The sequence below is a fragment of the Chiloscyllium punctatum genome, chromosome 40 (assembly GCF_047496795.1).
Source record: "Chiloscyllium punctatum isolate Juve2018m chromosome 40, sChiPun1.3, whole genome shotgun sequence".
Classification (NCBI taxonomy): domain Eukaryota; kingdom Metazoa; phylum Chordata; class Chondrichthyes; order Orectolobiformes; family Hemiscylliidae; genus Chiloscyllium; species Chiloscyllium punctatum.
The window spans coordinates 33,183,287-33,199,541 of record NC_092778.1 but is presented as its reverse complement, the minus strand read 5'-3'; the positions used below and the strand labels follow the sequence as shown (position 1 = coordinate 33,199,541).

General features: G+C 39.4%; 1 protein-coding gene across 1 annotated transcript in view; it reads right to left on the bottom strand.

The window, feature by feature from the left end:
• usp31 (ubiquitin specific peptidase 31) overlaps nucleotides 1-16,255 on the bottom strand; it is a 140,578-nt gene that overhangs the window by 56,717 nt on the left and 67,606 nt on the right. The window contains exon 5 of the mRNA XM_072559509.1: nucleotides 951-1,086. Coding sequence (XP_072415610.1) covers nucleotides 951-1,086 — 136 coding nt within the window. The remainder of the gene's footprint in view (nucleotides 1-950; nucleotides 1,087-16,255) is intronic.

Sequence of the window (16,255 nt, the reverse complement as noted above, 5' to 3'; positions counted from 1 at the left end):
ATGATGTAACTACCTTTTCAGCAATGGAGTACTTGATTAAGCAGAAGAACCACTTTATATTTTTCAAGTTTAGGGATGCTGGTGAAAACTTAAATTCTTTCCACATTAAAACACTATTAGCCGCAAGCATAAGGTACAATGCAACTAAACATATGGTAAATCTCTCTACTTTTTAAGGTTTAAACATGAAAACCATTCATTAATTCAGTACAAGTTGGTTTCCACACTCCCTCCTCCTGCATTTCCATTCCAATACTTCAAGCAAGATGGGCAAATTAGTTATAAACTCAGAATTAATTTGAACTGTGGTACCAGATCACTATCCAAAATCACAGAACAGTAGAAAAGACATTTAAGCAATTAACAAAGTTTTCTCAGATAATAAGAACTCTACATTGCAGGTGGGTCCTTTAAGAGAAGGTAGTTGCAGGGGTGGTACCGCCAATGATAACACACTTACCCCTTTATATGCCCCACAGTGGAATTTAACTGCCTTCTTCCTTTGTGGAAAAAAAATCCTTAGTTGAAGAGCTCGTCCAAAGATCCTAGGAGGCACGCATTCCCTCGCAGCAAGAGACACAGTTCACCGATATCATGTGGAATGTTCCTTGCGCAGTAAGCCCAGGCACGCCGTGTTGGTCTGTTTTACCATCTGACTGAGACTACCGTTCCCTTTTAAAAGCGGAGCCCTCCAAGTTTTGCTGTGTTAATAGAAAAAGACTTCGCTGAGGACCCCCACGGAGCAGCACTTCAACAAAGGGATTTTCCACAAAGCTAGAAAGTAGTTAAAGATGACAGGAAGTGGGGCACGCAAAAACACTTCAGAATTCAAAGTAGCCCTCCCCCAGGTTACAGAGCCTCAGACTACTTATAATACGTGGATTTATAATAGTGATAAGTTCAAATAAATGGACTAATCTTACTATGAAGAGAATCAAATGTGTGTTTACCTGATCAGTGGGGATTTTGGTTTCTTGTGAAATTGCTTCCCGGAGCTTGACCACTGTACCAGATAGTGGAACAGCTACCCCAATTCGCATGCAATGTGAACATTTTCCTTCATAAACTACAGTGATATTCAATGGCCTGTAAAACAAAAGGGAGATAAGAGATTTATTTCCAGTCAGTAATATTAATCTTGCATCCAAGGTTAATTTGAAGCTCCACACTGTCATCTGGGTCGAAACAAAATAATTCAAATACACAGCCATTGTTGCGAAAAGCAAATGAGAACAAAAATAAACCAGTACTCATCTCACCTCCAACTCCCCCTCCGATACTAATCTTCTCCCTGCAACTGTGCAATCTATTCCCATCTTCCTCTTTTTCTACTTAATCTCTTATCCTCTCAATACTGATGGTCTAGTGATCAACAATGGTTGTGAGCATTGGTTGTCATCTGAATCAATGTACTTAAGGGATTCCAGCACTTGATGGTATGAAGTGGTCAGGTTAGCAACAAGTTAGAAAAAACAGAAAGCAATTTTCATCAAGGCTTAAAGTGACAGGTTACCAATCCCACATGAAGGTAAGATTCCTGAACTGTAGCTAATTGCCCTTCTCTATACGACGTTAGCACAACCTGTCAAGGCAAAACACTGCTTGACATCAATGTGTACACTCTTGCTAAAGGATTTCTGTTGAATAAAACAGCATGGCTAAATGACGACCATATACACAGTTACTTCACAGAGAGCAAATTAAACAAACTTAATTACAGCCACTGTCAGTGGACGGAGAATAAAGAATAAAATCTTTTTAAAATAGTGCCCTAATACTAGTGCTCCACATTTTATTATTTTATAGAACTTTAAAAAGCAGTGGCCTTGAAATTACAACTTGCACCGTTCTGGCATGTAAACACTCCCCATTAACACAGTTCCGGTTGTTAAAATAGTAGAGAAAGGAATTTCACAAATCCATGACCCTATCTGGCATTTGAAAAATGCACTGTCAATTGTATACCATTTTCCTTGTACAGGAGATTTGCTTTCAGCCTGTTTACATGAACAACTCGGAAACAGTGCCGACTCAAATTCTCTGAAATGTCTCCGGAGACTGAGAGACTATCAAAGGCTGCAAAATTAGCTCAACATGTTTCATTCATTACTGAAAATAGCACACAACTTTATTAATGATTAGACAGTGGCGTACTCACACTGAAGGGTACATTTTGGCATACATTATGTTCTCTCAACTGCTGAACTTATGTTACTGTCAGCCAGTCTGATAAAAAAGCTGTAAGATTTTGTACAGTCCACTGTGAGCCAGTAAGTTGAATATCAGTATTCATAGTGACATTTCCCTTCATCATTGCAGCTCAAAATGCGAGTTTACCAAATACCAAAATCCACTGGCAGCTAGTCTGTGGGTTATCCAATGTTACACTGTATCTTCATACAAGTCTCAACATGAAGTCAAAGGGGTTATGAAAACACAATATCATAGAATGATGACTTGTGTGCCTGGAATTCTTCACAAGCTCGAAAGGTTCAGGAGGCACAAGTCAGGCTGCAAGTATCAAAAGTTCAGAATGGCACTTGGTTTGGTTTGATTTGGATAAAGATTACATGCCCACCCAAAATTTCAGTGTTGGGCACTTAATTGTATTAAGAAACAAAATTAAATAGCTGTTTGCTCATTAACTGGGGCTCCTTACACCAGTCAGCAGCAAAGAGACACACAGTTCACCGACTTGAGTTCTGACCAGAAGTGTACCTTTTTATATCCAGGCACAGATGGTGGCAAACATTTAAGCAAATCAATGGAGAAGGCAGCTCCACAATAATCATCCTCAACTATGGGAGAATCCAGCACATAAGTGCAAAAGTTGAGGTTGAAGAGTTTGCAATGATCTTCACCCAGAAGTGCCAAATGGATGACCCACCTTGGCCACCCTTAGATGACCCCAGCATCACAGATGCCAGTCATTCCACGTGATATCAAGAAATGCCTGAGGCACTGGACAGTGCAAAGGCAAACAGTCCCAACAACATTCCAACAAATAATACTGAAAACTTGTGCTGCAGAACTTGCCACACTTTAGCTAAACTGTTCCAGTATGGCTACAATGTTGGCATTTACCCACTAAAGTGGAAAATTGCCCAGGTATGCCTGAACACAAGTAGCAGGACAAATCCAACCCAGCTAATTACTGCCCCTTCAGTTTACTCTTGATTATCAATAAAGTATAGAAGGGGTACAATCAAGCCATACTTACTCATCAATAATCTGCTCACTGACGCTCATTTGAGTTCCAATCAGAGTCACTTAGTGCCTGACTTTATTACAACTTTAATTCAAACAAAAAAAAAACTGAATTCTAGAGGGGAAGTAAAAGTGACTGGCCTTGACATCAAGACTGCATTTGACAATGCTAGGAAATCTTGAATCATGGAGAAAACTCTGTTGGTTGGAGTCATACCCAGCACAATGGAAAATGGTTGGCGAAAGTCAGCCATCTCCACTCTGGAACATCACTGCAGGTGTTCCACAGGATAGCATCCTAGGCTCAACCATTTTCAGAAATTATATTTTCTCATCAGAAAGTTGGATGCAAAGATGATTGGTGATAATTGCACAATGATCAGCATCATTTACAACCCCTCAGTTTCAGAAGCAGTTTACATCCAAATGCAGCAAGGTACAAGCAATATCTAGGCTTGGGCTGACAAATGGAGACTAACGTTTACACCAAATGAATGCCTGGCAATGTGCATTGCAAATAAGAAAGAATCTAACCATCAGCCTTTGACATTCCATGGTATTATCACCTCTGAATCTTCCACCAACATCATTGAGGTTACCACTGACCAAAAACTGAATTAGCCTAGCCAATATAAATACTGCGGTTAAAAAATATCAAAGACTAGGAATCATGCAACAAATAACTCACCTCCTGCCTCCCCAGTGACTCTGCACCATATGGAAAGGACAAGTCTGGAGTGTGATTGAATATTTCCCACATACCCAAATAAGTGCAGATCCAACAACATTCAAGAAGCTTAACACCAACTAAGTTAAAGCTGACCACATACACAAATATTCACTCCCTCCGTCACTGATGCTCAGAAGTAATATGCACCACCTTGCAAAGATACACAGCAGAACTTTACCAAGGTTCGTTAGATAGTATCTTCCAGCCACTTCCATCTCGAGGGCAAGGACAACAGGGAATGACACTATCTACAAGATTCCTCCAGGTCACACATCATCCTGACTTGGAAATATAATCACCGTTTCTTCAGTGTCATCTACTCAAAACTCTGAAACTTCCTCTGTAATAGCACAAGTGTACCGACACCAATGGACTGCAGTATTTCAAGGTGGTATCTCACTATCACCTTCTAGAATAACTAAGGATGAATGAAAAATGCAATAACACATCCAATCCATGTATTAAAATATTGCAAACTTAGTTTTAACTGGCACCTTATGAACTGGCACTCTTGATACAATGTGCTAAAATTATATACGTCCCTCAAATACTACAAAGTTGACTTCATTATTCTGCCCAATTGTAAGTTTTTAAAATTTATTTACCTCAATGTAAATATACTTGACATTCAATCAAACAGCCACATGAAATATCAACAGTTGATTACATTTCATTTCATTTCAAAACATTTCTCCTCAATACCACAATCTACCATGATGTCAGAGTAGTCAGGCGAGGGTGCAAATAAGAAGGCTCTCTGCTGTAAGTTTTATTTAAGGCAAAGTTGCATTATTATTAATGTGATTTAAACAGTGACACGTATACCCCCATAAATTACGTTTCTATTACTCTGTGTGTTTTTGACAATGTTGACCTCTTGATTATACAGAATATTTGGTCAACCAGCACACTCCTGGTCAATAAAATTTTTGCTTATAGGTACATCGAGCCCAGAGATCAAAATTATTTCTCATTGCTGTGGCTAGTTTATTAGATCTACACAGCCCTCATGATTTACTCAATGTCAAAAAGTAGCACTATAAACAGACAACAGGCTATTCTAAAACGAATTGAACACTGGTTCAAGACCATAACTTTGTAGTGTTTGAACACATTCCTCAGACACCCTTACCATCACTTAGGCTGTGCATCTGCTCAATTGCAGGAAGTTTGCCAAAATCCCCTGTGAAGTTGTGAACAAAGATGATTACATATGTTATTAACAAAGAATCCAAAATAATGCACTGCAGATTTCTAACAGGATTATCACCTAACAATGGATGCCATTTCAGTGTTGGGACATTATCTCATTCGCTCCAATAATGCTGTGATAGCCATGCTACTATGCCACTGTGTGGGAGGCACAATTGGGAGATTTACAGACAACATAAAAATTGGCCAGGTAATTGATAGTGAGGAGGATGGCTGTTGAGTGCAGGAACATAACAGTTTGGTTGAGTGGGTGGAAAAGTGGCAAATTAGAATTCAATCCAAAGTAGTGTGAGGCTATTTATGTATTTGGGGATGGCAAACAAAACAAGGAAATGCAAAGTAAAGAGGTGGAACTGAGAGACCTTGGAATGCTGGACAGAGCTCCCTAAAGGTGACAGGACAGGTGGATAAGGTGATAAAGAAGGCATATAGAATGTTCCTCCAGGAGGTGAGGTACTGAATAAACAACAGTAGAGATGTAATGCTGGAACTATACAAGATAGTGGTTAGGGCACAGTTAGAGTTTGTGCAACAAGCCAGAGGAAGGACATACTGCAGTAGAGAAGTGCGTGTGTGAGAGAGAGTGCGTGAGTGCGAGTGAGTGAATGAGAGAGAATGAAAGTGTGAGTGAGTGTGTTTAGGGCAGGGTGCTTTAATCAAGATATACATTACAGCAGCTTGAAAACAATGCAAAAGGGAAGACCTATTTTCCCTAGGAAAGGTCAACTACCAGTGAACACAGATTTTGAGCTGGTTGGTAGCAGGATTGAAGTGGTTGTGAGGAAAAACTTTTTCACCTAATGTGCTGGGTGTCTGGAATTGACTCCTCAGTTTATAGGTTGAGGCAGAAACACTCAACTCATTTAAAAACAAACCTGGAGCTGCAACTGGAAGGCTATAGACCAGATGCAGGTAAATAAGATTGAGGTGGCAGCTAGTCTATTCAGGTGACACAGACATGACCGTCTAAATAATCTCTTTCTATGCTGTAACCTATGGTTGCATGCCTTGCAGATCAGTGGAAGCCCAACATGCAACTTCTGCCAAATGGCAAGATGCATACTTAACAATGCAGTCAGTTCTAATGAACAACTACCATCCAAAATGCTTGCCCTTCCCGTCAATATTCTGAAGGAACATCAGCACATTTCTAACATATGTTTGTTCTAACCTTGAAAATAGTTCACCTTTGATTTCCAAGCTCCTTACAAAAGCTAGACAACTATCTTCTGCAATCATTCCCAATAGAAAAAATGTGTTATGTCTACTTAATACATTTACAATCTTTTTAAAATGCTTTTCAGCACCTTTAACATTGTGAAACATCCAAAAGTATTTCATAGATAATAGATGCGTCATCAGACAGATTGACACCGAGCAAAGCAGATTTTACATAGGAGACTAAAACTTTAGGGGTCATTTTCAGGAAAGTCTTAGAGAGAGAGGGAAAGGGAATAAAAGGAGAGAGATGGAGTTTTTAACTGAGGGAATTCCAGAGCTTAGGTCCTTGTCAACAAAAGGAAGCAATGTCAATGATGGAAAAGGGAGGAGACACGGAATAATATTTACACAACTAGTGACCATCTAACATTGGTCTGTAAAGCAGAAATAGTTTGCCAAAAAAAATCAACCAATAGGGTCAATTCCTTTAACATGAATGAATAGAATAAGGCATAATATTTCTCAGTACCAGCAGAACAGTCTGAAATCCAAACAGCATTCTTGCAGTTAACAGCTTCACTTCTGTCTCCTTTATTTTAATGCAAAAAAAATCTCCTCTCAACCCAGCAAACCTAAACATTATATTACTAAATAATATGCAAATTAACAACTTCAGATTGCTTCCAACATTCATTATCAACTTGGCCTGTTACTTTTATAAATTCACCATTAGAGATATTTAGACACAATTTTAAAATTAAAAAGATACGATACATCAAATCCTCTCCAATAATTATGTAGCATGTGAAGGAAAAACTAGAAATTACTGGTGAAACTAAGTAGGTCTGGCAGCAACTGGGTTCCGAAGAGTCACAGAGACACAGGATTCAAAACGTTAACTCTTCTCCCACAGATTCTGCCAGACCTGCTGAGTTTCTCTAGCAATTTCTGTTCTTGTTTGAGATCTCTAGCATTTGCAATTCCTTGTTTTATTTTAGCATCTGAAGGATCTGCTCTGAGCGCAGCTGAAATTAATTATTTGGCGCTGGCCTTTGTCATTAATCATGAAATAATTAGTCACGAATTGCTGAGTTCACTCCTCCACAATTTACAGCAAGGCTCTCACTGTATTTAACATATTCTCAACACCAGCTGCTTTTAAAATAACACTTCAAATTCGCTGACAGCCTCAAATCTCACCACTGATCCACTTACACAAAGTGCAAAATTTCCTGTCTTGTCAACTTTCAAATTATTAGAAAATGGTCTATCTAAACTTTCAAATATCCTCCATCCCTCTCTCCACCTTTCTACCTCTTTTTAAAACAATCCTTAAAACTCCTATCAACAAGCTTTTGATCATCTGACCTCATTTCACTAGTGGTTTCACTAGCATTAGGCTCAGAGTTACATGGCATCTCACTGTTTCAGCTAAACCCAAGAAATAGATTAACACACTAATAGAAGATATCAAACTTGACAATATTCCTCCAATAAGTTGCCTGACAGTTTACGCTTCCTTATTGAAATCTTCCTGTAAGATAACCACAAAAGACACTGGGGTAGAATAGCCTTTGAATGAATCTGCTGTTAATGTTCAGATAATTAATTAGTGGGCGGCACGGTGGCACAGTGGTTAGCACTGCTGCCTCACAACGCCAGAGACCCGGGTTCAATTCCCGCCTCAGGCGACTGACTGTGTGGAGTTTGCACATTCTCCCCGTGTCTGCGTGGGTTTCCTCCGGGTGCTCCGGTTTCCTCCCACAGTCCAAAGATGTGCAGGTCAGGTAAATTGGCCCTGCTAAATTGCCCGTAGTGTCAGGTAAGGGGTAGATGTAGGGGTATGGGTGGGTTGCGCTTCGGCGGGGCGGTGTGGACTTGTTGGGCCGAAGGGCCTGTTTCCACACTGTAAGTAATCTAATCTAATCTAATCTAAATCAACAGCCACTAACGTCAAATGGTATCAATTTCATTACAACTTTTTATTATGATTCCACCTAAAATTGGTGTCATTCATCACAACCAAGTCAATTTTGAAACTGTCGAAACATTCACATAACCTTAACAGATTGATCCCAGGTTTTAGAAATGTATCAAATATGAAGAAAATATAAAGAGCAGCGTTACAGCCAGAAAACTGGTCAATCTTTCAGTGGAGTGTGAGGATGGATATGCAAAGAGAATGTGCTCACAGCTAAATTCAAATAAACATTTTCCCTTCCTCTCAAAACAACACAGTTTCTACCACTTCACAGAATTGAAGTACAGCCATGCAAACGCTGATGTGAGGAGCTCTTTCATTACAGTGAATGCACACAACAAATCCCAAAAGATCTAATCACAGGAATGGTGCAACACAACCTCAGTTAAGATAAGAACCATTCAGCCCTTGGAGCCTGCTCCAATATTCAGTAAGATCATGGCTGATCAGCGTGTAACAAATCTGCATAATAGATCTTCATCTCCCCTTGCTTAACAAGAACTTTTCTACACCTTCCTTAAAAGTATCCAAAGACTCAATACTTCCTCCACCTTTCCACTGAGGGAGACATGCAGAGACAATAAAAAATACTCTAGTTCTAAATTCTCCCAAAATGAAAAAGAACAATCAAGTCAACACTTATTCTTATATACTCAAGCAGACAAAAGTTTAGCCTGCCCAATCTTTCCTCATAAGAGGACCACCGTTCCAGGTTATTAGTTTCGCAACCCTTTTCTGAACTTCATCCAACGCTTTACACCATGCCTTAATAAATAAGGTGACCAACGCATGCACAGTGCTCCAAATGTGGTCTCATTAGTGCTAAACTTTCCTACTATTGTATTCAATTCTCCTCATAATAAGTGTTCAATCCTCGGCATCTCCACCACAGAGGGCACCACTCCCACCTTGGATCCTGCGAGGTCATTCCCAAGAACAAACTGTATTCTGGAACTGACACACTGTCAATCAATCCCATTGTTACTTCCTCAGTCTTGGTTTGGCTCTCCAACCTGACCCTACAAAGGGGAACATTAAATTTCTGTCCATTTATTCCACAAATTATCATGCTCTCAGGTAACATGTCAGAAAAAATGCAAATACTTTCATCTCTTACTATTAGAGACGGACCAGATCACGTAACTCTTAAAATTTTAACTTCTTTCTTTTCTCCCTCTGTTCTTCTTGAGTAAACTTTACCAACAGAGGTGAAGTCTTTATCGAGATCAGGCACTAACTCAATACCCAGCCTCTGCCTAGGCTACCCACTCTCCTGCAGCTCCTCAACTTTTCTTGGAGTTTCCTTTACTACTTTCACTAATCCCACTGGCTTAGCCTCTTTTACCACATATTTTCCCAGTATCTTTCTTCAACGACCAGTACTGTGATTTTGTATGTCCCACCTTACCACAGTGAAAACACCAGAGGCCTTTCATCTCCTTTTCACCCCCTTGGGATTCTTTTTTTCACCTGTGGCAAACTATTCCCAGTGTGATCTACTCTTTGTTTTAGACAATAGGTGCAAGAATAGGCCAATCTGCCCTTCGAGCCAGCACCACCATTCATTATGATCACGTCTGATCATCCTCAAATCAGTATCCTGTTCCTGCCTTATCCCCATAACCCTTGATTCCACTATCCTTAAGAGCTCTATCAAACTGTTTCGTAGTGAAGAATCTCCCCTTCTCCTAATTTCTATCCGTCTCAGGATGAAATTCCTATCTGAAGCTAGATTTCACCTTATGCACCAATGCATATTCATCTGCCACTCTCCTCACTTTTTGAAATTTCGGTTCATCATCTCTGGAAGTGAGTTTTTAAATCCCCCAGCAGAATAATCTCTCTTAGAGCCTCTTACGTCTTAACTATTTTTAAGGCCTGCACCCATTTATCAAAATTGTTGTTTAATTCTTTCAAGCTCAACTTCAAGTCTGACCTGGTTCCTTCTTTATATTTCTGAACCACTGTCTATGCACTTCTGGTACCAATTCATAAGCAAAAAGAGCCTTTATGACAACTGCATAATCTCATGACACCTCATCTGACAGCACTGCAAATATCTCACTAGCTCTGCCTACCAGCTTAGTCTGAACCAGCATTACCTACAAATTCTCTGGCCACTCTTATCTGTCTAGCCAATTTTTCAAATGAAGGACAGGAGGTTTTGATACCTTTTATGAAAATGTGTCAATGTTTTAAGATATTTATACACATCATTGCCTTCTCCCTTTATCTTCATCCTGTTAACTTGACTTTTGCTGACTAATTCACAACTGAAGTTCAAATTCTCTCTCTTTCCCTTTGCTCAGCTAAGAACCTTCCATCCAAGTCTTTATCTTCTAACTCCAGTTGCCTCATTTATAATTTTAGCTTTTCTAACTCTACTGCACTTGTCTGTCTCTCTGATACACCTAAGTGCTTGACTAACTCCATTACAATTTCAGCTTTCTTTTTGGCCCTGATTAAACCAAATTCTAACCTATTCGCTAATTCCCAAAGTATATCCTTTCTCTTCTTTCTAAACTTTCTTGGCAAATTTGGGAAGCATCTTCAAACCCCAGAACCTCTTTAGCAATGTTAAAAGCCAGTTCCCTCACTTTTAATTTAACCAACAAGAAACAGAAATTAAACAAATTTTCTCACCTAAGTTTCATTTAAAGATCAAGGACACTAATCACCAAGTGTTTAAATCTGCTGGGAGCTCTCATATCCCAAATCTGTTCAAATCTGTCCAAATCCCAGGCGAGCCCCCAAACCATTGTGATGCAGAGGCAAACCCCTCTGTTAACTAAACCAAACACCCAGAAAGGCTTGCTGCCTTGTAACTGTTAAAATATGAGACACTCCAAAATTCCACTATTTAAAGAAAAGTAACTTATTTTCTTAACTCTAATAGTGTACACTAACCATCAAATATCCACAAATCCAAGCCCCTCCTAACTACTTACTATCTGACCCTAACTTTATTTAAAAAACGCTGTCCAGTAACACACTTATTAAACATTACATGAACTTAATCTCAAGACCACTCAGTCTCTACCTTCTCTGCTATCTTCAATCTTCAGCTGGTGATCTTCCTGGGTTGTCGTCTTTCTTTTTTACTGCAAATAGGTTTTACATGAAAAGGTAACTTTTTGATAGAGAGTGCCTTTTAATTTCTTTGAGAGCAAGATGGTAAATGGGTAGTTGGTTCTACGTCAGTTGCTCTCTGGCCAATTTTCAAAATGCCCATGTGTTTTAACCCCCCCCCCCCCCCATGACACTTTAAATTTGTATAATTTGATTGATTTACAGGTGTCAATAAATAAATTCGAACTCGATTGGGTTTTAGCATCCTGGACAGAATTTAAACTTATTGGTTAAATTCTAATTGTTGTCAAAACAGCAACCAAAACTCAAGTATCCATTTAACAGTCAATTGCTACAAGTACCTATTTTGGACTAGCTCATCTCCCAGCCTTCCCATTCGGACAGTTGAGCTGGCACTTCAAGTTTACTCAAAATTCAGAAAATACTTTCTATTTTAAAGTGAACATACATGCTTTTGACTTCGCAACAATAAGCAACAACATTCTATTAGCTTTCCTAATTACTTGCTGAACCCACACACTAAGTTTTGCCATTCATTCTGAGGATACCAAGATCAGTTTGCAATATCTCACTATTTAGGTAATTGCTTCCTGTTTATTCTTCCTGCTAAAATGGACAATTGCATAATTTTTCACATCTTTTGGTAGCTTCCTATGTCATCTTCACAACTTAATTTCCTACTTGTGTATCTTCATCAAATTTTGCAACTATTTTTCCACCATCCATCTAAGTAATTTGTATAAATTACAAACAGCTTAAGTCCCAAGACCAATCCATGTGACACACATTTCATACATCTTGCCAACCTGAAGGCGGCCTCTGAGCACCTATTTGCTGATTGGTGGTCAGCCAATTGTTTTTCCATGCCATTGTGCAACCCGTAGACCAGGAAATCCCATTTGCCACAATAATCCTTGAATCAGGGGAGTTTTGGAAGATAAAAACTAATGCATCAACTCTATTTCACTAGCTGCTAGGATGCAGTCCATCAGGACAAGGGCACTTGTCAGTCCACAGCCCCCAGCAACTTACTCAGTACCATTTGTCTGGTGATTGTGACTTTACAACCACTGTCCCAAGTTCCTCTCTCACATTTCCCAACTTAACACTGGTCCAAGATGATTTATTGTTTATTCTAATAATAAAGACTGATGCAAAATACCTCTTCGTCTGCCATTATTTTCCATTATTAATTCTCAAGTCTTTCAATAGGACCACCACTCACTTTGGTAAATCCTTTCTTTAAATATTTACAGAAATTCTTATTACCTATTTTACATTTAGGCTAGCTTTGTCAAATTTCCAACATTAATCAATTTGCTCATTCTTTACTGTTCTTTATATTCCATCCAATCTTCTGACTTTTCAACTGTCTCTGCACAATTATGTGCTCTTTGTTTTAGTTTTGTTTTACCTTGTCTCTTGCAATTCTTCTTAAATCATTGCAATGTTTCTCTTCTGCGTATTTTGAAAGGAAGGTGATAGACTAGTGGTATTATCACTGGACTGCTAATCTAAAGACCTAGGTAATGTTTTGGCGACCTGGACTTAAATTCCATAATGAAGGATTGTAGAATTTGATTTCAAGAAAAATCTTGAATTAAGAGTCTAATGATGACTATGGCTCCATTGTTGATGGTCAGAAAAATCCATCTGGTTCACTAATGTCCTTTAGGGAATGAAATTTACTGTCCTTACCTGATCTGGCTAAGATATTACTCCAGACTCACAACAATGAGAGTAATTAGAACAGGTAGTAAATGCCAGCCTAGCCAACGACGCCTTCATCTCACAAATGAATAAAAAGAGTGTAAAATCCAAATATTTATCCAATCTCACTGCACAGTATAAGGTCTAGTATAGCATCCTCTCTGGTAGGCTACAGAACATGCTCTTCTTAAAGAAAACTTTCCCAAAAACAGCCAATAAACTTCTAATCGAGACTATTTTAGCCCATCTGACTTTTCCAATCAATACGTATGTAGATTAAAATCTCTCATTGCTTTAATTTGGAGGTGCCAGTGCTGGACTGGATGGACAAAGTTAAAAATCAAACATTGTTGTAGGATGCTTTTATGACAAGCTCTCATTATTTCTTCTCTCCACTCTGTGTGGTTATTGCTATTGGGCCTGAACACCACTCCCAAATGGTGACAACTTAGAGCAGTCCTTACAGTTAGTACAAAACCAGCTTCTTTAGCACTGCTATTCTACTAAACACAAAACATCAGGTTTACACAGACTCTTGGAATCTCTGCAATATTACGATTCTTCTTGTACAATTAAATTGTTTTCTACAGCTATTCATATAATTTTGATCATTCAAAGGGGTTCTCGGCATGAATAAGGAATACATTTACCCGGTATTTTGAATTAAGCAAAAAAAACTACTAAAAAATTGAAACAGATAAATGAAATTAAGAAAATGGTTATGAATAAACTGCACAGAAGCTGGACATTGGAGAAAGAACTAGGTTAAGATAGCAATTAAGATTGGGGAGGCATTTGATAGGTACAAATCATAATGAAAATGATTTGCTTACTCTTAAAACTTCAATTTGTAATGGTATGGCATAATCATATGAATATGAGAGCAATTGTGCAATTTCTATTTTGAGGAAAACAATCTGTTTGCTGCAGCTTCAAATACAATCCTGAGCTTTAAACATTGATTTTGGAAATATAAACCATATGAGCATTTCTTTATTTCCCACAGGCATTTTCCCCAGTTTTAGCTTTTTTTTAAATCTCAAATTAATACACTGCATCAGCTTTCATCTAAATTAAGATTACACTTAACAAGACAAATTCCACAATTATAATCAATGCAAAGCCAGCTTGCACAGCCTGCTATATGCAACAGCACCAGGCATCTGCAATTCGGCAAACTCTTGCAGCTCCTTGGAATTAATAAATTCAATAGGAAAAGCAGCTTAAGACTTTTGATGAAAGATGAAGAATTTGTTTTAGGAAAATAAATATCTTGGTGCATAGTGCAAAGTATTCTAAATCACATACTGTTGCAAACTTTTCCATATTTAGTATTTTTAGAGGGCTTGAGTCTTGAAGGATTGTGGAAAAATAGATTTATTTCAAGTTTGTGGTAAGATTTGGAGCATGGTTTGTTTAAGACACTATTGAAAGATCACTTTGGACAATGGCAATTTTTCTTTTAAACTAGGCCAGCAGCAGAGCACAAAGCAGCAGCTACTTGAAGGATGCACCACCGGCTCCTCTGATAAAAATGTTTGGGAGGGGCAGCCATAAACAGAAGAAGAGACATAGCACCAAGAGGGGAAAGGAGCTGAGTACCCCCAAACCTGGTAACACTGAACATCGTAGGGGATCCAGAAAACCCCCACCCATGGCATTGGAAACATGAGCAAAGCAGCAGCTCTGTCCAAATCAGAGCATGACACAAAACTAAACCTACCTGGCTTTGTCTTCACCCCAAAGACAACTGATCAGGACAATGGTCCAGCGAGGAACAGCACCATTACCTGTGAACTGAAGCAGCTCACTCACAACACGCGGATATAGGAGCTCGCTCAATGACTGGATTATATTTAAACCTTTATTGGATAGTGTAGTGAACCAGAAATCTTAGAATGGGTCTGAAATTGCCAGCATAAACTGGTATAAAAACAACTATGCGATGTGACTCCATGTCGGCTTACCTGGCCAACATCAAAGAGGACCTCCTATTTCGGCAGCAACGTGAGATACCTCACCTCAGCAGCTGCAGGAAATAGTTGAGCTTGTGGGCCCACAAGCTATCAATTTGGTCAGAGAGTAACAATTGCCATTCCTCTAGCCTGGGAAGAGTAGCTCTTCCTCTACTGCAAAGAGGCAATATCACCATCTCCAAAGTTAGGGTGGTGGTGGGTGAACACCTCCTTGTGGCAAACGCTATGTACAGAAATACTCTTTCAAAACGAATCAGCATGCACAGCCCAGCAGTAAAGAATGAACATCTGGCCAACCTCTAGCAGCACCCAGTGCTGCTGGCAACGTCCAGGCCATAATTCCAGTTAACGACTTCAACTGAGTTATCAATATGGCTGGATGTTCCAGAGAGCAAACTGGTTGCTATGTCCAGATTCCTGATGGAAACAATAAAAGATACCAAGCTGCACGATATGTTCAGCACCCCTGCAATTGGAACGCATCTTAATCAAAAGGGTCTATTTGCTCAAGGATAGATTTCCTATTTATGTCCGAGTGTTCACAGTCAGACCAACCAACAGTGTTCCATTCTTCTCTGACCACTGCCTCCTGCTAGCAAAGGACTGACCTACAGGATGACCAGAGAGCTGTCAAGAAAATGCGGAAGCTGAATATGAAACTTTTGACTCCAAAACATTGAGAAACTCAAGAGAGATTACAAAGGTTGGAGAAGTGTGAAACACCTCCGAGTCTTCAGCAGACTGGCAGGAAACAGTCAATACCAAGTGTTCTTCATCCGCAAAGTGTCCAGAAGGCGAGAGAGAGAGACAAAGGCGGGTGAAATTTTCCCAAATCCAGAAAAGCATGTAAAACCTACTTCCATTGCACATGATGGGATCGATGTCAAGGAGGACCTCTAGGAGGTAAAATGCCAGCAAGCCTTGTTTGATGCCTCCAAAATAACATTCTGCTCCATGGAGTGGGATGAGATGTGTTAGATTTTCCTCTTCCAAAAGGAGCACAGGGAGAGTTCTGATCAGCAGCGTGCAAGAAGGTGGCTCAGTAACATCATCTCAGTCTGATATCCTGAGGATCAGCAAACCATTTTATACCAAACAATATGTCATGAAGCCCACAGACAGCATGGCCTCCCAATCGTTCCTGCCTTCTATCACAGTGGACAGCATACGGGAGAGTCTGGACCAGCC